This window comes from Pithys albifrons, chromosome 6 (assembly GCF_047495875.1).
Source record: "Pithys albifrons albifrons isolate INPA30051 chromosome 6, PitAlb_v1, whole genome shotgun sequence".
In the NCBI taxonomy this organism is placed as follows: domain Eukaryota; kingdom Metazoa; phylum Chordata; class Aves; order Passeriformes; family Thamnophilidae; genus Pithys; species Pithys albifrons.
Window position 1 is genome coordinate 55,963,095 of NC_092463.1, and position 22,194 is coordinate 55,985,288.

General features: G+C 39.7%; 1 protein-coding gene across 2 annotated transcripts in view; it reads left to right on the forward strand.

Moving 5' to 3' along the window:
- The window catches only part of PARVA (parvin alpha), a 67,202-nt gene that overhangs the window by 13,979 nt on the left and 31,029 nt on the right, over positions 1-22,194 (forward strand). Inside the window, exon 1 of one of the 2 annotated variants that reach the window (XM_071558992.1) lies at positions 17,985-18,313. The exons of the other annotated variant lie outside the window; for it this stretch is intronic. Within the exon in view, the coding sequence (XP_071415093.1) occupies positions 18,286-18,313 (28 nt within the window). The 5' untranslated portion in view covers positions 17,985-18,285. Of the gene's footprint in view, positions 1-17,984; positions 18,314-22,194 lie in introns of those variants that run through there. 2 annotated transcript variants of the gene reach the window in all.

Sequence of the window (22,194 nt, forward strand, 5' to 3'; positions counted from 1 at the left end):
CCACATTCTAACCAAACAATAAGAAATGCTTTGTGTGTGTGGTTGGTCTTGCACGGTGTAACCAACACCATTTTTGTTTTCAGAGTCACTAATAAGTGACTTTCTTGTCCATTTCTATTTCCATCATAGTATTAGCTGCTATTAGTCTGCCCCTGCACGGAACATTTTCATCTGAATGTTTCTAAACACCTGAGAATTTTAAAGTGAGATCAGAAAAGAGGAAATGTTTGTTCTCTCTGCATGATCTTCTTGGGGCAACTGAGGCAGAAAAAAGTGAATTGATTTACTCATGTGTTTTTCTGCAGGGTAAGAAGTGGAAGAGAGCAGTGGTCTGCTCATTTTGGTGTTTAGTCTTGCTCCATTAGATAGCTTTGTGCATTCACAGGTTTTGTTGGTTTTTAAATTCTCTGATGCATGTCTTGATATAGTTTAGACTTTTAAAAGAAACTGAACTTTTAATTAATTGGATTTGGAGGTGGTGGGTTTTTTTGAACAACAACTCATCTGGTGTTTCATTTCTTTCTTTGAGTGAAGTAGGTGGAAGTTTCCTGGGGTCTGAATTTTTAAATTTGCTTTACATACAGTTGCATCAGACATTATGTTAAATAAATATATGAATAAATAACATTTCTTAATGTGATCTTTGCCTCTGTACCATAGAGGGAATGTTTGCTTAACAGATTTAAGCTGTTTTACTTGATAACAATCTTCCTCAAAGTAACATCAGGTGTTAAAACAATTTCATAAATCTAACTTCACTGCATTATTTATTTTTAAAGTTTTGAAGCTTATAGTTTTCTTCTCTAGCATCTAATATTAAATACAGTGAAATAGATTAGATACCAGACCCACCTAGATTTAATGTTAAAATAGTGCGAAGCACCATTTTGACTTAGTAGATTTTCTGTATTTCCAGTTTTACAAAAAAATGCTATCAAAAGTTAACTATGGGCATGATTCTAATTAGTGAATCCCCATATTAGATCTAATCCCTTTGTTCTTCATTCAGAGAGAACGCCCGTTGGGGTCAAAGAAAGTTTTGACTGAATAAGGAATACAACAACTGGCTCTGGTTCTAGTACATATAGGGCCACATTGTGGGTCATGGCCAGCTCAAGTGCACAGCTCCAGTGACTTCACATCTTGTGCATAATAGGCAGATCCGTCACACTGTTATGGTGGTACTTTTATTAACATGTCAAATACAGAAGAAAAAAACCCTGACAGTTTTATAGCTGCTGAGGATCTTGCCAACACGTCTTAATGTTTTGTGTTTCTGAACTGAAATTATGCAAATATGTCTTCAAAAACATTGCCCTGTTTTCATGAGAGAGTGAAGAAAATAGAAGTAATCAAAAATTGGTATTAAATACTCAAATAGTTTGGCTAATTAATAAATCTGCAGTTGTGGAATAGAAGGTCTGTGGGCTGGAGCTGGCTCTTAACTTAATGTTAACTTACATTTAATTAGCCAGACCAGATGGAAGCTGGCTAAGCTTTGCATGAAGACTTGTGGGAAAAAGACATAATCTTCCATTTTGTCAAAGGAACTAATACCACAGATTAAAGGTCGGTGTTCTTTTCAGAATTTAAAGAGTGGATGCATAGTGTCTGACAGCAAGAAACAGCAAGGGCACTAACAAATTAGCTTAACCCTTAGATGACTAGTATACTGGCTCTGCTTCATTTGATTCCCCAGTTCAAACCATCAGTCTCCAGTTTCTTTAATAAATCCCAGACAGATCAGAATGTCTGTAAATTTTATTCTTTTCTCAGGAAAGAAAGAGTCATATGTAGGCAGTTAGTATGGATAAAGAGATGAAGTTCTGGGAAAGGTTTTCTTACCCAGTGGAGTAAAAATTCATGGTGTTCAGATGCTAAGCACTTGGGATCAGTCTGACAAACCACTTAATTCCTTGCTTAACAATAAGCATGCAAGTAGACAAGTCAAGTAGACAAGTCAGGAAACCATTCATGTGCTCAAAGAGGTGCATACATGGATCAAGTGAGAGTGGCCAGAGCTTAAGGACTAAATCAGGCACATAGTCCTTTAAGGCCTGAAAATGTAGTAGGAAAAGTGAACGAATCTGTCAGACTGAACTTTAAACATAGCTGCGAGAAATTGCACAGTTTTAAAAGTGAGGAAATTAGAATTGATTAAGAAAGGAAAAAGGGGTTAGATTTATGCTAACTGTTTGAGCATCTAGCCAGTCTTCGGGGTTGCTTTCTAGTGGTTTCAGCAAGGTGGGAGAGAGTTCTTTCTGAAGTGTAGGACAGTAACATACATAGCAAGAGAGACAGACTTCACTTTGTCGTGAAACATCAAATGCCACATTGCTTGTGCAGAAAATAAGGTAAGCCTTTGCACTAGGTAATAATTATTATAACTTTGGTCTGCCAGCTTTCCATATCTTATTTGGAATAGAAATACTTGTGCGAAGGGTAACTTGGCAAAGGAAGCTGGGAAATAAGCACCTGCTGTTTGAATCAGGATTATTGCCTGTGTTCATGTGCAGCAGTGGGGAATTAGGTATTTTTTGGACTTACCCAGCTGAGATGCAGGCTGGTAAGTGACTTTTGAGCACCCAATTACATAGTAGATATAGGTGCCTAAATAGCTACTCAAGTTCCCACAATGTTCCCTGATAGTCACAATGAATTTTTAAACACTTTAAAACAAGCCTTTCAAAACATCCTGGAGCTTCTACATTGTGTAAACTTTTTTTGTGGCTAGACCTTCTTGCCTACTTTGTTGCATGTGAACTTTCCCAAAGTGGCCACTAACCATTTGATGGTTGTATCATGTAAGTAAAATCATTGGGATGAGGTTTGGGTCAGTTCTTATGAAGAGTAGAGTATTTTGCAAGACTTGGTGAATGGTCTGTGCTTCCTGACAGTCCAAGAGAGAGGGCTAGGGGCCTGAATGAGTATGAACTCTCTGCAACCTGTTTATGATTGCCTTGTGTGGATGGAGATTTGATATGCTTATGTGAGGAAATCTGTGCTGCTGGTTACTGGAGCATTTTTAGAGTGTGGAAGACACAAGATTCCAGCACCATGCTCTGCTAAGGGCACAGATTAAAAAAAATAATTTTAATGTGTAAAGCTTTTCTACTGTATCATCTGAACTGGAGCACATATAGATTTGGAATCCCACTGAGTAGTTTGAAAGCTGTATTCACATGTGTTTATTCTCATTTTTAAATAATTACATCCTGGGGATGGAAAAGAGTTATTTTACTAGTCAGTGTTTACTAGACCACATTTATCTACGGTTACCAACTGGTGGCCTTGGAGATACCACAGTTATTTTCCATTTTGAGTTACTGACATATTTCAGATACCGCTTAGTGACAAAATATTTGAAGGGAATGGTAAATTTAAAAACCATTGTAGTTGCAAATGATGGAACTTCCATGTACTTATCAAGCTCATTTCAGCCATATAAACCCAGAGAAGTGTAGGAGTAGGTAATGCATTTTTGGGAGAAGTGTAGGTAGGATGATGATACTGTTTTTGCTTCCTTTGTCAGATAAAACTTAACAGTGCACATTTAGACTCAGCTCCTGTTCTCTGATAAATGCCCACTGCCCAGCAGGATTTGTCCCAACAAGTACATCTGGAGAGAATCTTTAGCAGCAAAGTCGTTCTTATAGCTTTGGTAAGTGTGTCAGACATCTTCAGGTGGGGATCACACTCAGTTTTGTAAGGACACCAGTACAAGTTTTGCTTTCACGAGTACTAGTTTTGCTTTCATGAAACTCTGTTACAAAAACCACAGTTGAAATTGGAAGAGTTTGGGAGCTGCCCTTTTCAGGGAAGCACTGTGCAGTATGAAACTTGCCAAAAACTAATGGATTGTTTGCAGGAAATTGGAAGTTAAAGTGCATGAGTCAGTCTACTTCAAGGCTGAACAGTTTCCACTGAACTTAAATAATGAATGCCAAGACCTAGAGACAGTACAATCATCTGCAGCAGTTTTCTTCAATTGTTTCACCCAGGCACTGTAAAGGATTCTATGTTTAGCACAGTCCTCCTTGTCTTTTAGTTCATCAGGCTTTAAAAGTGTAAGCATATACTGTTGTTACCGACATGGAAACCTTTGCAGAAGGAGCAGCAAGCTAAGCATTTTTATTTTTGCTTCAAAGCAGTTACTACAGAGGGTGGATGGACTAGAATGTGCAGTTTTGGGGATTTCACCTGTGGAAAACAACTACCTACTTTTGTAATGTCTGTCTCCAGAAAAGGAGAGGATCATGTTTTCACTCAGAAAGTGATACATGTTGTCTTCACAAAGTACACAGGTCATTTGCTTGCTGGTGTGTACAAGGAGTTATGAAATACATCAAACACTGGATACAAGGCAAAATAATTTTTACTAGTTTTGATTTGTGACAGATCTTATGCCCAGAGCATATTTGTGCAATACCACTTTTTACCAGGGTACTACATGAATCTAACTCTTTGTAAGGAATGAAAGAAAAGCATGAGGTGTTCCTGTATATATGCACATGGCTTAGATTTCCTTAATGTCAGTTAGTTATTTGAAGTCTGTGCATGTAAAGAGTGGTTGAGGGCATGGCATGGCCGTCATTTCCTTGCTCAATTCTGTTCTCCTGCAGTGGGAGTCCTGTTCTCCAATTTGCCTCAGTAGCTGAACCTTCTGAGCATTTCTGAGTTGGAGAGCCACTGTGTGCAGCTGAGCCTTGGGACTTGAGGACCATGCAGGCAGTGGGAAGGGAGGCAGATGGTGTATCTCCATCCATTTACAGTTGCTTGAGACAGTGTGAGTGCCGGGCTGTAAAGATCACTGTGTGCCTGGAGTCACAGAATCACTGAATGGCTGAGGTTGGAAGGGACCTCTGGAAGTCATCTGGTCCAACCTACCTGTCAAGCAGGGTCACCTAGAGCCAGCATGTCCAGATGGCTTTTAAGTATGTCCAAGGATGGAGACTCTACAACCTCCCTGGGCAACTTTTGCTGGTGTTTGGTCACCCTCATGGTAAAAATGTTTTTCCTGATGTTCAAATGGAATCTTTTGGGTTTTGGTTTGTGCCCATTACCTCTAGTCTGCTCACCAGGCACCACTGAGAAGAGTCTATCTCTGCCTTTTTTACAGTCTCCCTTCAGATATTTGTGCACACTGATGTGATCCCCCTGAGTCTTCTCTTCTCTAGGCTAAACAGTCCCAGCTGTCTTAGCCTCTCCTCATGAGAGATGCTCCAGGCCATCAATCAATTATTTAGAATTGCGCTGTGCCGTCTCAATATAACGTTCTGTTGCCAGCTCTAGAAAACTGCCCACCTGCAGCATGCCTCCTAAATAATGGCTGCAGACTCAGCTGTGTTAATTTACATGCATGGACCAGAGTGCAATTTCTATTCCTTTTACGCACAAAAGGTAGTTATTTCCTCTGGAGGTTTCGTTGCAGAAGACCATGGAAAGGCCCCAGAGCATTCTTACCGTTTCAGGTCTTTGAAATAAAACCTGAATTACACCTGTGGGTATAATTATCTGATAGTTTTCTAATGTTTATGATCTAAATGTGAGAGTTTTGATTTTTGTTAATTTAATATTTCACTTAATAAGCTTTTTTTTATATAAATAGTAGCTCTCTCTCTTATATCTGCTATTTAACATGAAAACAGGCAAGCAAAATCTCAACCAGGTCAGCACATACTGGCCAAAGGTGTATGGCTGTGGAGGAGACTGAGACATATGTGGTGGCTTTTCAGAATACTCTGCCAGTCTCCAACAGTTTGGCAACTCTTTTCATGTATGCTTACCAAACAGTTTTTTCGGGGGGAACTTTCCCATTTCGCCTCTGACCTTGTGAAGTTTTTGACACCTTCAGTGTGCTGCATAAGGAGTTTCTCATTTTACCATGAGCTTTCTGAAGACCCATCCCTTAGTGCCGGCTGTATTTTCCAGAATATTGTTTTTTAAGTGTGCATTCCCTCTTCAGCTTCTTTGCTGAAGAGGGAATGCACACTTTGCTGAAGAGTGAATGCACACTCAGCTTCTTTGCTGAAGAGATGGGTCTTTCTGAAGACCCATCCCTTAGTGCCACCTGTATTTTCTAGAATATTGTTTTTTAAGTGTGCATTCCCTCTTCAGCTTCTCTGCTGAATGATCCCGTGGTCCTGAGTGTGATCAGGATTTTGGAAAGTTGCAGCATTAATGCTGTTTTATTAGTCTTACAAGCGGACTGAAAGATGGAGTCACACTCTGATGATAACCCCTGGGCCGTTGCCTTCATTGAGCCAATTCAGGTGTGTGCATGGCTCAAGTATGGGATCAGGAACTGCCATAGGTTATAACTAACCTTTTTTTGCTGTCTGGTTGGTCAGTTTTAACCTGAAGCTCTTTCCTGGCATAATTTATCATAAGACCATGTGAATACTTGTGCAAGAGATGATGATCATGTGGGAGTGAGAATGATCAACAAGTTTATGAACAAGATGCAATTGCCCCTTTCAAAAGCAGTGGCCGTGACACAGGTTTGGATATTTAATTGTTGTGTGCCGCAGTTTCCAGATATGTGAAGTGGAGGAGTGATGGGGATTAAATTTGGAAGAACCTTTGAGCTTTCTGGATGAAAAATGTTAAGGGTTATTAAGTGAACGTGGTGAAAGGCTTAGCAGATAGGTGTGGCTTAAAGAAATCCAGTAATTTAGTTCTAGGTTTAATTGAAAGTTGTAATCCCAGCAACTGGTGCCAGTGTCTTCTAGGATTTAAATCCAGTGCACTGAAGCGTGTAATTTAAGGCTTTACAGAGCAGCATTAGCGCATATACGCTTATCACTCAGCACGTGTTACCATTATTCCCGTGGAATGCTCCTAATTAAAATCCAGTAGTTGCTTACAGTGCATTTGATGTTTCCTATCACGAGCACTCAGTCAAGTTAGCAGCAAAATAAATTTAAAGGAATGATTTTTCTCAGAGCTGTGATGTAATTGGCAGATGCTTTTGTAACTGATGTTGTCAGTAACATACGGGAGGTTTTGGCAAGAGACTCCTTGTTGATCAAATGATTTCTGGTTTTTTTCAAATCTTAATATTAGCTTAAGTAGGAGAAAAGGGGTTTTCAGTTGGTGCATCAGAAAACAGGATGCTTTTGCAGCAAAATAGCCATTAGGGCATGCCTGGATTACACATTGTTCTGTAACATCTCATACTTCAAAGCTTGATTTGTTTTGGAAGAGTTACACCCAGAAAATCTCAAAATCTGTTGCTCTGTTTTTGAAGGGGATGAACACACAGCAAAATAAGTGTTTTGTAACATTATGTAGCTTCTTTTTGAAATTTAACATTGTTTTTTTGGGACCTAGTGTGTAGTTGGTGCTCAATAGAGAGGGTTAATTGTTTCAGTGTGAGCAACCAAAGTTTTAAGTATGAATTTTAACTTTTGACCCTACTAATCATAAAATAGCCTGACCTATCTTGCTTACTGTAAATCTGCTTTTTTTTCAGTTGATGAGTCATGACCATATATTAAATACAATTTCTTCCAAAATAAAGAAAAAAGCTCTGCTTGCATCTTAAAATGATTTTGTAATCTAAGAATTCAGCATATGTGTGTCAATACATATTGCAGTGGGCTTATGATATAACAGCTTCAATGAAAATTAGATCTAAATTAGAGTAGGCTTTGAAAAAAAGGGTTGTGGGCACATGTTTCAGGGAGTGGCTGGAAGAACTTACTTTAGGGGAAGGTTCATCCCTATGTGTGCTCTACCTAGAAATCAGATAGGGTGATGTTTCTCATTAAAGCAAGATGCAGAATTTGAAGCAAGGAACCGCTGAATGCGAAAATTAATTTTTTGTGTTTACACAAAGAGGAAAAATCCAACTATGCTCTAATTCATTTTCTTTGCTTTGCCTTCCAAAATTATTTTTAGAAATTAAATAAAAAGCATTGAAGTATTTCAACAACCACTTGGTTGCAGGGGGTTTTTGTTTGGGATTTTTTTGTTTTGTTTTGTTTTTTATAATGCTATTAAAACTTCTTTGGAGGATAACAACTCTCTTGAGGACCAAAACCCTGCCCTCTGTTACAGCCAGCACTTATGGGACTTTTTAACCCACTCTGTGTACAGAAGTCACAGAGTTCCGAAATCGCAGAGCTGAGCAAAAACTGAACAAAGACCCATGATAAGATTTAATTCTTTCTGTTGGTTAGCTCAAAACCAAGTGTGTTTTGAGGTCCATAGCCTTTTCAAAGTGTCAGAATATTTAACTCCTGTGTGTCTGTGGAGCTGTTTCATCTTCAAGGCACGAGCCGAAGGCTGCTCTGTGTTTCAGAGCACTCTGCAGAACTGAAGTGAATCCTGGGCTGCAATTCCCCTGGGATTGGGTGGGTGGGGAAACTGAGGCACCGAGCCATGCTCTGGCTTCTGGAGCACAGGCAGCTCTTTGGACTTTAGGCATCTCTCTGTTTTCTCCATACCAGCTTGCCCTCTTCCAGGCTGTTTTGTTTCTACATTGTTAGAACTTTTTGCCACTTGTTCATTTATCTACAGGTGAGAAATTGTGTGTACAATTAGCAAAAGCCTTCTTTGGTTGCATTCACCCTGACTACTCTCTGCCACCCCCCTATTTTCTTCTAATTCCTGGTGACCCTTCTCTGACTTTTACTACCTTTTAAGAAGTGGCAGGATCAGGCCATTAAGTTGAAGTGAATTATGAAATACTTAACCCTCTTGTCTCCCCTCTGATGGCCAACCCCACACATACCAGTTATGCACAGAGGGCTTTTTTTGTAGAAAAATGTGACATCTGAGTGTTTGTCTCTAGCCTGGATTGCAACATGTGTGAGATACAAGAAGGATAAAAACACAAACTGAATTTCATCCCGGTCTGAGTCGCCCATGTCTCCAGGAGCTCTACTTTTTTACCATTTTAAAAATGAATATTGAATAAAAAAATACTCTGCAGGGTTCCACACTTTATTCAAGGAGTTAAAAGTCTGGAGCTGTGCTTGATGAGCCAGATGGTCTTTAACAGTAACATTGTTCATATTGTTTAGATTATCCTGTTGCAAGTACAGTGCCTCGTTTACCTTTTATGGAAGAAAGTGTGGAAAATTGACCACAGATGTAAGTAACCAAGAATGATGGCTGAGGCAATTCTTACCAGGCCTCCCTCTCTAACACGCCTGATCCTGCAGATAAAAATAAATAGAGAAATGTGAGGCAGCATGAGAAATATCTAGTGTTACCTATTTAAGTGTTTAATTTGAGCTCTGTGAGCTACCAAAATCTTTATTTTCTTAGACTGAGATTTCTCCATATTGAACTGGTTTCAGTCTCTCAGTGTAGGCAGCCTGAATGTAGATTTTTATCCAGGTACTAAATAGCACATCATTATATATTTTTTCCATCCTGGGTTGAAAAAAGGGGTGTGGGAAGAAGCCAACTACGCTGACCTCAAACACAGTTTATGGTCCAAAAGTCTTCATGAGAAGATTGGTACCCATTTTGTGCTGTAATGAGAGAGCGCAAACTCCCCATTAATATTGATTTGATTGGTATCAGAAGCAAAGGCTGCACCAAATTAATTAGAGGTAGCTCATTGTTCCTCCTAGTAATGAGCTGTTGAGTTTGTGAAGCATCTTACAAGTCAGTTTCAGATTAAAATAAACTTTTTAGACAGGTATCTCTTTTGTGCAGTATCTGGAATTGGAAGGCTCACCAGAACAAAGAGAAAATGCTACAAATGAAAGCAATAAAGCCCTGTTTCATAATGTCCTTTTGTCTCCTATCACTTTTCTTTTCTCTCCCTCATTTCCTTCCTCTTATTAGGAGCTGCTGTCAAAGTGCATTTACTTAAGGCAAGTGGTTCCCTTCGGAGCCCCTAAGCTGGTGTCGCTGCATTTGCATGCAGGTGCTACTGTGGTGGAGCACAGCCTGCCCTTTCCCCTGCCCCGGCAAGGCAAAGAGCTGTAATTATCAACCAACAGGTTTACTGTGTGAGGGGCCACAAACTGAAAATCTCCTGTTTGTTCCTCAGCACGGCTTGGCTGGCTGGGGCTTTTTAACAAGGTGGTAGAGTCCTTTGACTATTAAAGGCAACATCTTCTCTTTTTTACACTAAGCCTTGATTGATCCAGGAAATACTCTCTTTTGCTTATGCAGTGCTTTTAAGCTTAATACTGCGAACACTAGTTTCTAGAAGTATAGACTATCAGATTCTCTTCCTAATATTGTTTAAAGACTTTTCAGAAAATTGTCAGGTATAATGTTTTAAAGGGATCAGAGGAGGTTGGAGATTATGGTGAGAACTATACAATCTAGGATGTAATGTAGAATCAGCAGGTAACACTGGAAACAGTTTTCTGGTGCAAAGTTCAAGCAGTCAATTTAAGATGCCACTAAGGGAGGCAAGAGAGAGTTAATAATAATTTTCATATTTTTAGTACCTGCATTCAAAACATGATGAATTGGATTGGCAACATAGGGCCCTGTTTTTTATAATTTTCCTTCTGGTTCTGCTCCCTGCAGGATCTGGAAAACAAGATCACTTGGACATAGCAGTTCTGGCTCTGTGTCCGCACTTGCAGGGTTGAGAAGGGGGAAGCCATTGGGAGGAAATAGCAGCAGCAGCACCAGAGCAGGTAAATGAAAAGGTGACATGGGCCTTGGAGGAGGAGATGGACAGGGAGAGAGCAGTGTTCAAGAGGTGACCAGCTTGGGTCAGGAAGGTGGATGAGAGGACAGTGATGTGGGTCAGGGACTGCTGCAGAAGTGGACTAAGCCTGTGCCTGGGAGCCAGCAGCCTTGAGCACTAATCCTTGTTCTGTTCTGAGGCCACATGCAAATTCTCTTTCTTTTTTGTCATCTTCATGAAATTGTGATAATGACCATTGGCTGCACCAAAGTGGTACCAGGAGGCTTAAAGTGCCATTGTAGTTCTGAAATGGCAGAGATGTGTTGACCTTTCTTTGTGCCCACAGTTGATAAATGCTTACCTCAGTGACAAATTAAGGGTTTGCTTTCTTCTTTCTGAGCAACCACAGCTATGAAAAGGGTTTGGACACCATCCTGTACTACACCAGACTTGTTAGCTTAATTGCACTTGGGCTGCACAAGCAACAAAGGGCAGGATTTGCCTGACATGCCCTGTAGTACTAATGAAAATGGAAACATTTGAAGAAAAACAGAAGCTTTCAGGTCCTTGGTTAGGATTAACTTGTTCACTGATGTAACATTTTGCAGCCGACTTCTAAAACTGGTCCAGATCTGTCAGATTAGGTTTTGTGCTTGAGCTGGTTGTTCAGCAGAGAAACGTCACCTGTGTTTTAACTCATTCAGACTAGAAATAAATTTGCAGATAAAGTCTGAAAGTTACAGAAAATCGTTTTAAATCAAGGCTTTCCAGGGATGAACACAGATTTCCATCTAGAATGACCTGCCCACATGATTCACAAGACCCTAGAGATTTCCCATTAGATAAAGCAGAACTGTTGCTCTCTGCTAGTACTGTGGAGAAAACAGATAAAAAAGTTTTCACTGTCTGGGCAGGACCAGTTCAAGAGAGCACAGAGGAAGAACACCAGTGCCACACAAACTCTGTGTAATGTGCGAGACACTTGGCTTTTGCTGTCATGAAATATCCTACAGAAGTGAGTGCTGAAGACACAGAGCCCCATTTTTACTTCCAGATTTTCACTCCTTTATTCAACGAAGGGACTATTTGTTAAATTTTACAGGAGTAAGGCAAAGAGTGCTTAATCAGTTGCAGCTAACTAATACAGTAATTCCTAATTTGGGCCCTAGAGGGTAAAGTCAATAGATCTGTGGCTAGAGCTGCATTCTGCTTCTTACAGCGCTTCATCACAAAGGAAACAAATTACCTATTTCAAGTCAGTGAGATCTTCCTTGTAACATTTTTCAAGTGTTGTGATACAGGTCAAATAGACCATAGAAAACAAAGGTTTGTGGATCTAAAAGCCCAACTAATAATGTTTAGAGAAACTGCAAAGTAGCCTCTTCTGATTCTCTTCAAAGCTTACAACGAATTCAAGCAGAGCCCTGTGTTAGGTTACCCAAACTCTGACCATCAGATTGCTCCTTGAGGGCACCATGTGCCTTGAACCCTGGCACTGCCATTTCTGGGGTTAAAATCCAGAGCTCAAATATGTAGAATAAGTTCTATATTTACACAGTGGATTGGAGAGTTACCTTTTATCTCACCGTTCCACAGTGTGTCCACATAAGAGAAGTGCAGTAAACTCTTGCAAATGGGCTGTCCAGTTCTCTGAAGCTTTCATGCCATTCTGTAGCATCCTCCAGAAGCCCAGAAATAATTCTGTTTTGTTTAGGGTTGCCTCAGGGAGAGTTAGTCACAGGTTCTGATTAGCAGGATGACAGTGAAACAGTAGCAGGCGGACTAATGATTGTATAGAATCATCTGAAAAACGAATGGAAAGTTACGTTACTGAATGTGGAATCAGGAATAGTCTGTGTGCATGGGATGGGTGAGAATCTCTTTTTCTGGTGTCTGTGTGGTATTTTGACTTGTTGCTCTTTTATAAAGGTGAGACTAAGGAGTGAAGCTGTGCTGTAGAGGGATTGTGAGTACAGGGAGTGTTTTCTCAACAGGATGTGAGCCTGAAGCTCCAAAAAGCATTACTGGGTTTGTAGAACAGACTAAGGTCTTCTGATGAACATCACTATGCAAATACTACATTTTTAAGTGATGTGCTTCTTGTTTATGACAGATATGCTGGGAATTTCCTTTTTCACAAACAATGCCTGTCTTGGTAGAAGCCAGTTTCCATGACTAAAACTATGATGAGAGCATCAACCTAGTATGATTCCAGGAATAACCTACACATCAGCTCAACTCTGCCAAGAACACAGAGAATGGTTATTGAGATGAATGGTTTTGGTTAATATGCACCACAAAGTAGAAAAAAAGATGCCTATGTATTTTATTTTAGTCCATCGATAATTATCAAGAAGTTGGTGTATGGAGAAAAATAATGTACGGTTGGGGAACAGAAATATAAGCCTTGAACTTCCTATCCTGAAAATATAAATCACTGCAAATTTTAAAGCACTTGCATGAGTCATACACAGAGGTCATAGACCAAATTTGCTGATGGAGGCAGGATGAAACAAATTCAGCTGCATTTTTATGATATTTTTCCTGCTGTATTTAGCTTTTTATTCACCCAAAGTAGTATAATTTTCCAGAGAAGTGTAACAGCTCCAACATATGGAACTGCTATCCAGTTCACTGCTCAGGCACAGGACTGAATGGGACCAGCAGTGTGTCAATAAGTAGCTTACTGCATGTCGGGGAAAATAGTCTCTCAGGAACCATATTGCCAGCTTGGCAGGATTCTAGGAACGGAGATCTCGAGTGGAATTGGGTAGTAATGCAGTCAGTGAATAGGGCCTGGGCCTAAAGGAAATCCAGCTCAAGTAACATGAAGAATAAATGGAAGGCAGAGGGAGAGTAACAAGAAAGAGGGACTTGTTAATGTACAGGTCTATAAATCAAGGAGTTTTTCCTCTTACTCTACCACAAACTTTGAGCCAATTTTGAACATCCTTGTAAGTCAGTACACTGTAGTTCTTCTCTTGAGAAATAGTATGATAACAGTGGCAAGCTATTTGGTAATCAGTGGTGCTGCCTTTACTCTTGGTGTATAATATTTTTGTGCCACAAGAGAAATCAGAAGGAGTTAAGATTTAGGTCTGACCTGCATACTAGTTTTCTGCTGCTGAGATTCTGCTGACTTTAAGGTCATTTCTGTATTTTCAGTAGCATTGCTGATGTTTAGATTTTGATCCAGCATGGCTTACTTAGAAAATGAGAGGAGAGTTATTCCTGTATTCTTTTAAGATGGCATCACATAACCAGTCAACAGCCTGGCTCCAGGTGAAGGGTTTAGACCTGGGTGTGTTTTGATTTAATGGCAGGGAATGAGACTTGCTTGTTAAGAGAGACAGACTGTATTTTGGAGTGTTCCAAATGATCTGATTTTGTGTGCATGTATGGTTGTAGTAAAGATTTTGTTTATGATATTAGGCATAATAAAAAGTATGTGTGTTAGTAGGTATAAGATCATTCTCTTTCTCCTGTGTTTTTAGGGAAAAAGGCACTGAGGCTGCCTGTGTTTGGTAACCCTTGGACCTATCAAGGTGCACTACAAATAATAGTAACATTTTGGGGGAGCTGTAAGTCCTCAAGTTCTTGTCAACATATTTTTGGCCACTTCTCAGTTATATTATAGGTAAACTGTGTCTTGTCAGTGGTATTTTATTTTTGTCAAAAGTGTAACTTTTTTTGCATTTGCCACCTAGATCTAGTAGAAATTTCCCCTTTTAAAATGTCTTTTGTAAACATTCACCTGTGTTATTTGGGAAGGGCACAGTTTGATAATTTGAATGTCTATAAGTATAACTCTGGTATCTACCTTCTCCCTTTGCATCACACAGCCTGGTTTGGAATTCATCACCTTGCATTTTAGCCCTGGTGAGTTGGGAGGGGAGATAAGTGTCACCCATTCCCCTGATGCCACCTCTGAAGTCCCAGCTGTCAGTGTCATGCCACCCCTTTTGAGGACTGAGGAAGGCACAAAGACAGTTTGGGGACACCTCTTTCCTCACTGCAATTATACACCAACAGATGTCGGCACTGCCAGGGATGTAACCTAAAATTTCTTGGTAACTGAGCGTTTTATGTGATTCCAAGTTTGTATGACTGTTGTTGCTGCTTATGTATAACATACAAGGTCTGTCTTGTCTTCTTCCATGCAATTTCGGGCATTTTAAATTCAGGTAGATTAGATTTAGACTTTTTGTAATGAATCTGCATCATTTTGTGTTCTGCATAGTCCTGAAATAGCCTGGGGGAACCTGATAGACACAATTTATGTGTATCATTTAGAGGCATAGGAAAGCATCTGATTGATTTAGTCCTTCTTATATGAGCTCTTGCCTATAATTCTAATCATCATTTTACTGTAGCATTACACTCTTGAGGAAAGTAGAGTTTTTCAAAGGCAGAGTGCCTTCCATATTTAAAAGTGGTGATTCTTAAAGGAAAATAGCTTGGAGGTCTTTGCAGAAGATTTTCTCCTGCAGATTCTAGTGGTAGCTCAGATCATAGTTTGCAAGGTAGAAATATGTCTGACGTTTATTTCACTGACAGTAAGTTTAATGAATTCCCTTTTGGTGTTGTCTCCTGACTTCAACAGAGTACGACAGAGGTAGGATGGTTCTGTGCAGCACTCAGCTCTACTGCTGGGAAGCTGTTTGTGTAAAAGCAGAAACGGGTGCTGTTCCTGCAGGGCAACACATGTGGCAAAGGAGAAAAGAGACTGATGAGATTTGGCAGTGTTTCTTACTTGGGTGGGGAGATGCTGGGAGTCTTCTACATGGCTTCTAGTCTCTGTCACTTTGCACAGAGCAGAGCAAAGCAGACAGAAGCATTAAGGACCTGACCCTGTAATTTTCCAATTGAAATCAATCAGTGTAAACAGTAGGCCAAGTTCTTTTCTGATATCAGTGTTCTTGTGTTGGCTTTTGTAAGGCTGTGCCCATTTGCAGTAGCTGAGAGTGAAGCTGTTGCTCCCATCCCAACCTTTCTGATGACTTAACATAATTTTTTAAACATGAAAGTCTTGTTTCTGGTCTGGGTTGTTGGCTTATATGTTTAAATTGGAAGGTTGTCAGTCCTCATGTAATCAGCGCTTTGAAGAAGATCCATGAGTGAGGTTAGGTCAAACTGTGGGTTTTTTCCCCACTACTATCTGGATTTTCTCAGAACTTAGATAATTTTATCCCATTTGCATCAAACATGCAGGTAACTTTAGAATCCTGCATCTGTATTGTTTCTAGGGAAGCAAAATAAAATTACAAATGACAGTAATTGACATTACATGCTTTAATTGAATTTCCTCCTCTGTGAACCAAAACCTTTTAACCAAGTATTGCAGTGCTATTTCTGTATTTATTTGTTACATGGGTTAATGTGCTATGTGGCAGATCCAGTATTTATCCATTTTCACAAATTAAGCTATCAGTGTCATGTTGCCTTTGAATTGTTTCCTGTATTGATGGCCAAAACGGCTTCAATACGACTTTAGTCCTCCCTGCCCATACTTCTGTTTTTACAAAGCAGAAAATTGCAGGGCTGAAAATGAGCCCTTAGGAACAGTTTGGGAAACTTTAGGCCCAAAGCATCTTACCAATGTGGGTTTTTTTCCCTGCAGTGATCTCTGCTAAGGGAAGGGGGAAGTGCACAGGCTTTTTGAGTGATGATGTTGTTGTTGTTGTATCACAAGAATTAGAAATTAAGCCTCGCTTGAATTTATGTTTGTGGCAAGTGAAAATGGATTACAGACAGAATGAGTAGGAATCCCTCTACTGGGTACCCAAACTATGAACTTCAGCCCTGCTATTGTCAACTTCTTGCCATGTTATACCCTCAGAGAAAGCAGTTCTGCTTTAGCCAATTTACAGCTTTCTTACTCTGCTGTAACCTCACCTGTTACCTGCATGTGATCTTTTTTCTACTACTGTGGGTATAAAAACTCCGTGTAAAATAAGAAGAAAAAGAATTCATTTACTATTTTTGTAAAATAGCTATTGTTGTGCTTGTAAAAAAGGGCCAGTGTGTACACAGGCATAAATAATTACAAAACAGCTTGAATTGATGATGCAGGTTGTTGTGGCTTCAGACTTAGTGAATTTTCATGGTGCATAATCATCTTCAGCATCCTCCTTGACGTTTCAAGGGAAGTGCAGTTTTCCTTTAGCTGTATTTATCTCCCAAATGGGATTGCCCTGGTAAAGTATGTGGGACACTTACAGTTCTATTCAGAAACTAATCAAAGGAAAGCTTGGTAAAGAACTGCCAGCTCAGTATTGTCCTGTAGCTGAATGCTGTTATTCAGCAGTTCAGCAATGCAGTTTTCCAGTGCCAGAAGGAAATGGGACTCCAGGAGTCAGAATGGGGAGCCCCATTACTACTAGTGAGTACAGCATCTAATAGAAATGCTGGCAGGGGAAAGCTCCTTTTAGGAGCAACCCATTAGCTGAGACCAATGTGCATCAGAGGCTCCTTAAAACTGCAGAAGAACGCGGTTTCAGAACTGTGATGGGAGCTCCCTGTCTTTTGCTGCAAGGAATCACATTTGATATGAAACCTGGGCGAGGAGTGTTGTGTAGCACAGCTGAATAACCCTAAACAATAAATATCATTCTGTTCTAATACTTGTCTTTTGGCATTGGTGTTTTAAATGAACTTCAATTGGAAACTAGAAAGGTAACTGCTTTCCACAACTTAGAAATGAGCCAGACATGTGTCACTTCCCTCATCCTGCTCCAAGTTGAAATAGACACTTAAACATTGTACAGCTTCTGAAAAGTTTTAGTCTGTAGAAAACTTTATAGGAATTTGATTTTTAGTCCAAGTAAGTAATTGCTTTAGATTACTGTCTTAGATCATTACTGTCCCTCTTTGGAAGGACCTATAGACTAAAACTAGTTTATTTCTTAACAGTAGTTCATTATTCTTTTGATGGCTCATACCTCTCCTTTCCTTTGCTTTTTAGCTTTTTATATCGTTTTTACTGTTTCAGAGCTTAATCCTCATTCCATGTGAGTTTTGCTAATTATTGCAGTAGGGAAGTATTTTTGGGGAAAAAGAGTACTGTGATTCAGACCTGACTTTGGTAATACCACATGTGCACCTCAGTTCTGCCAACAGGATTCAAGGATTCTGTAAATCCTGTTGATCAGACTTCATTTCACAAACAAACAAACAAATATTGCCATGTCTATGCCTAGACCTTTCCTACACTTTGAGGCGAGTTGTGACTTTATTCAGTTATAAGGGGAAAAGGTACAAGTTACCTAGTGCAGAAACAGACTGCGATTACTAAAAGCATGTGTTTTGCACTTGCCCTTTGAGCACTTTGTTTAGTTATATGACTGATAACAAAAGCACACAATCAAAACTGCATCATAGCATTCCGAATGCAACTCACCAAGCTGCAAAAAGCAGATTTAGTTTCTTTTGCAGATGGTCTATGAGTCTCATGTGGCATCATATTAAATTATAAAGGCAGTCAGTCGCTTGTTCTGAAGCGATGCTCTGAGCCGAGAGTTGTGATGTGCTTGGACCATTCTGTTGGAAAACAGGCTCTAAAGCTAACACAGCTTCTCTGAAGGGCAGCAGCAAAGGGGCCTGTGAGGGGCTTCAAACACCTTAAGGACTGCAGTTCCCCCTGTGATGCACTATGAGGGTGGCCCAGCGACCCTACGATGGGCTGTGGAGCGTTTTGCCCTAAAGGTAGGAGACCAGACCAACTCATTCAGCTATTTCTCATTGTTGTTTCTGTGATACTTTAGGGGCATTGTTTTCTGACCTTGTATCTTTCAATGGTAGTTATTTTTATTTTGTTGTATTTTGAAGATAAGAATTGGGGTTTATTTTCTTCTTACTCTTGTCAGAGTTTGTTTTTCCTGGATAAAAGAATAAGAAAATACAGCAGTTAATTTTGAATGTTATTCCATGAAAATATTTCTGCAATATAAGTGAGATAGAATCAGCTATTTCATCCTCGTGGTATTTCATAAAAATATGTGTTCAACTATCTTCACTTTGGTACAAATTCAATCCTTAAGTAACGCTGATTCCAGTGTGAAAATAGTGACTTTAATCAGCTGAATATACACTCAGAGCAAGTTGTAGTCAAAAGCATGCTTGGGATAGAGATTTTCGGATGGGCTATGTGTTATGCAGTAGGTAACTTTTGATATTCATGCTTATTAAAAGGAAAATTTTGTGGCACCATACACTTTCTATTAGGAATAGTAACATAAACTCATTTAGGACATTAACAACAGAAAGCTGCAGAGTATTGCTGAGAAATTCCAAATGTGTTAGTGCTACAAAGTAAAACCATTTAAAGTTATTTACTTGGATTATTGAGTTGCATATTTTGGTGTGTTCACCTGCAAAGTAGGAAAGACAGCCACAGCTGCTATTGGCATGATTGTTCTGCTTGCAGAATTCCTACATTGTTAATGACAGCAACCTGTGAAGTGCAGTTAACAGGTAGGAGTTTGCACAGTAGTGTTTCCCTTGTCTGACAGCTCTTGACTGGAGGTAGAAAGTGCTGCTCCAAACTCAGAGCTTGTTTGGGATTTCTTGGAAAAGACAGTTGCAGTTCAAAGTTGGTCCTCACAGAAACATGTGAACACCATAATCAGCTGAACAGTTCAATAAAGTAGTTCGTATTAGGGCGTTTGGAAGTTAGAACAGCTGTTTGAGTTTTATAAGGAAATAAGCAAGATTAGGAATGCACAGGAGAGTACCAGGCAGGGCCTGGGAAGGACAAGGCACAGGGCTGGATGAAAATCATCACTATTGGTTATGTGGAAAGAAGGGTGTTCTGTTTGCTGTGATGCAAGTTTGGAAAGCAAGAGGTGTGAGTATTCTTGTCCTCTCTAGGTCAGGCTAAGGGTGACATTATAGACAGGTGAGGCTGTATTTTTAAGTGCCAAGCTTCCATTTTGCAAGTGCAGTTTATGTCTCCAGAAAGGAAACATGCAGATGTATTCCTTCATCTAGAATTGCATCACTTTCTATGCTGCAGAATGGGGTAATGCTATTTTCTTCTCTTGGTAGGATGTTAAATGAATTAATTCTGATTAAGGAATTTGAGAACCTAGACTGGAAAGTGTTCATTTATTTCCTGTGCAAATTGCAAACCAACTCTGCTTTCCTAGGCCAAACAAAGTTTCCAGTTTGTGCTACCAAAGTCCTGTCTTGCATCATCATCTTACACTTCTATGTAAATATGTTTTAGGAGAATAGCACAGCCGTACTATTGGTCACACCACAGTGTGATTTATGCCAGCTGACCCAAGTCCTCCCTCTAGCCAGGGATTGCCACAGCCCTAATATATTCCTTTCTGTCCCTGAACTGACCCTTCAGGCTGTATGGCTGGGAAAAGCAGAAGGACTTGGACACCTCAGATGTGCATCTTGGTGGTGCACACTCATGTGAGATAAGGATGGGGAAGCAAGTTTACCTTTTGTGTAGTCCTTGCTGTAACAGTCAAAGCATGGAGCTTTTCTGCTGTCAAATGCGTGTTAACCTCCACACTGGTCAGGAGAACCCCAGAGGACACTTTACTCTTCAGTATGCTAAAGACATATTTCTGCCATTTTAAGGTCTTGGTTTTTTGCCTTTCACCAAATCCAGCTCATTTTCTTTAAGAATGTAGCTGCATTTCTGTTGATCCAGCCAAAGCCACAGACTAGTTTTTTCATATTGAAGGCCTGTCTTTAGATCCCAATTCCCAGATTGATCCTGATTCTGTCCTTGACAAGAAACTTCAATTCCTTAGTACATATTGTAGAGACTTTTAGAAACCATCGGGGTGTTTGGCACAAATAATAAACATAGCAAGTAATGGATAAACTTTAAAATGGAGGAGAAAGCAGAATTAGATGTTGCAAGTTAATTCTCTGAGAGCCACGGTTAGATGCTCAGGATTGACACAGACAGTGGAAAAGAACGGACTCCAAACTATCAGTTATGTAACTTAGTAATACATCTACATATTTGCATTCATTATTATTTTAATTTTTCTTATTCCATCTTTCTTGTGTTTGCTACTTATCCAGCCTTGGTGTCACCCCCAAACTTCATCTTGGTTGACTTTGATACCAAAGAAATATAGTGAAGTGTGAGGAACTTGCATAAGATTAATGTGGTTTTGGTTTGGATTTTTTTACTTCTGGGATGTAGAAATGCATGACCATTTACTACAAATCTTTTGATCCTTTGTCACAAAGTCATTCCTTGAAGAAGACAAGATGCTTATCTTAAAACACGAGTAGCTCTAGGAACTTGTTTGAAAACAGTGGCCACATGTGATATATAAACCAATTTGCAGTCTGAGAAGGAATTTCAGCTTTCCAGTAAATGTAGTATTTTTTCTTTCTTTCAAGAAAAAGCAGTCATCTAGATTACTGAGATGCAGGGGATCTGACACCTAACTTTTTCTCCTTCAGAAACAAGGTTTATATACACAAGAAGAAAAGAGCAAGAAATTCAGGAAATCCTCAGCTTGCTACTAGTGTGCCCTCACATTCCTAAGAACTATTTTTGGGTTTTCTCTTAGGAATAGCTAGAACTTGTTGAGCTGGGAAAGACTTCTTGGAACAGATCCTTGGTTTTGTCTTCTCTGCATGAGTGCCTCATGTTGATGTTGGAATAACTACTGCTAGCTGGTTGGTGATTCACAAAATGAGGCAAGTCAGCCCTACAAAATCAGCTTCTCCACAATGTTTGGAAAAAACTGTTGCAGAAAGCTGGTGAACATGTAGGATGGACAATTGCCTCCTCTTGCTTTGGGTTAGGGCTGCACCAAGAGGTCTGTCTGCCTCTCAGAATATTGGAATATCAGTGAGAAGGATAAAAATACTTTCTGTCTCTGTATAGCCCCAAGTACTGTCTGTAATTCTGAGATACCTCAGTAAATCAGTTTGGAGATCTCACAATACCTACCTCAATAAGTTGGAAATTTTAGCTGTCAAAGGATTTGTGTCAATAAAATACTTTGCATATAGGGATGCCACGTGCAAAGCAGCTAAAAGCCTGCACGTGCTTATTGCACAAAGACTCTGTGTAAATATCTGAGCCTCTCTGGAGTTTGCATCTCATCTGGGATGAGATTCAGCACAGCACATTTTGATAAGAACTTGGAATGGTCACAGCGTTTCTCATATGCATGATTTATTCTTCAATGGAAGTAAAAATCAGTGTCAGTTGAACTCTTGTCTGTGTTTGTTCCCAAAGCTGCCTTTGGGGGTTGGGTTTTTTTTTCAGTAGGATTTCAAACACTCCTGTAGGGTGACAAGCTTTTCAAAACATCTGCGGATACTGCTTATGTATTTTAGAAGATGTGTTGAGAGGATGTGTAGAAGGAATGAATGGAATGACTGGCATCTGTGTTAGCTTGACTCTGCACCACTTATTACCTCTTAGAAACTACAGGAAAATTCTAAGGAAGGACTGAGTTTCCTCTCTGACTTGTTTTTTACGCACTCAGACCAGACATTTGTCAGTCCGTGGAGGGTTTTTTTTTCTCTGTTAATTTCAAAAGAGAAAGGAAAAGCAAAGTAGTCACTGAGGTCTTTCAGAGTGAATTACTTTA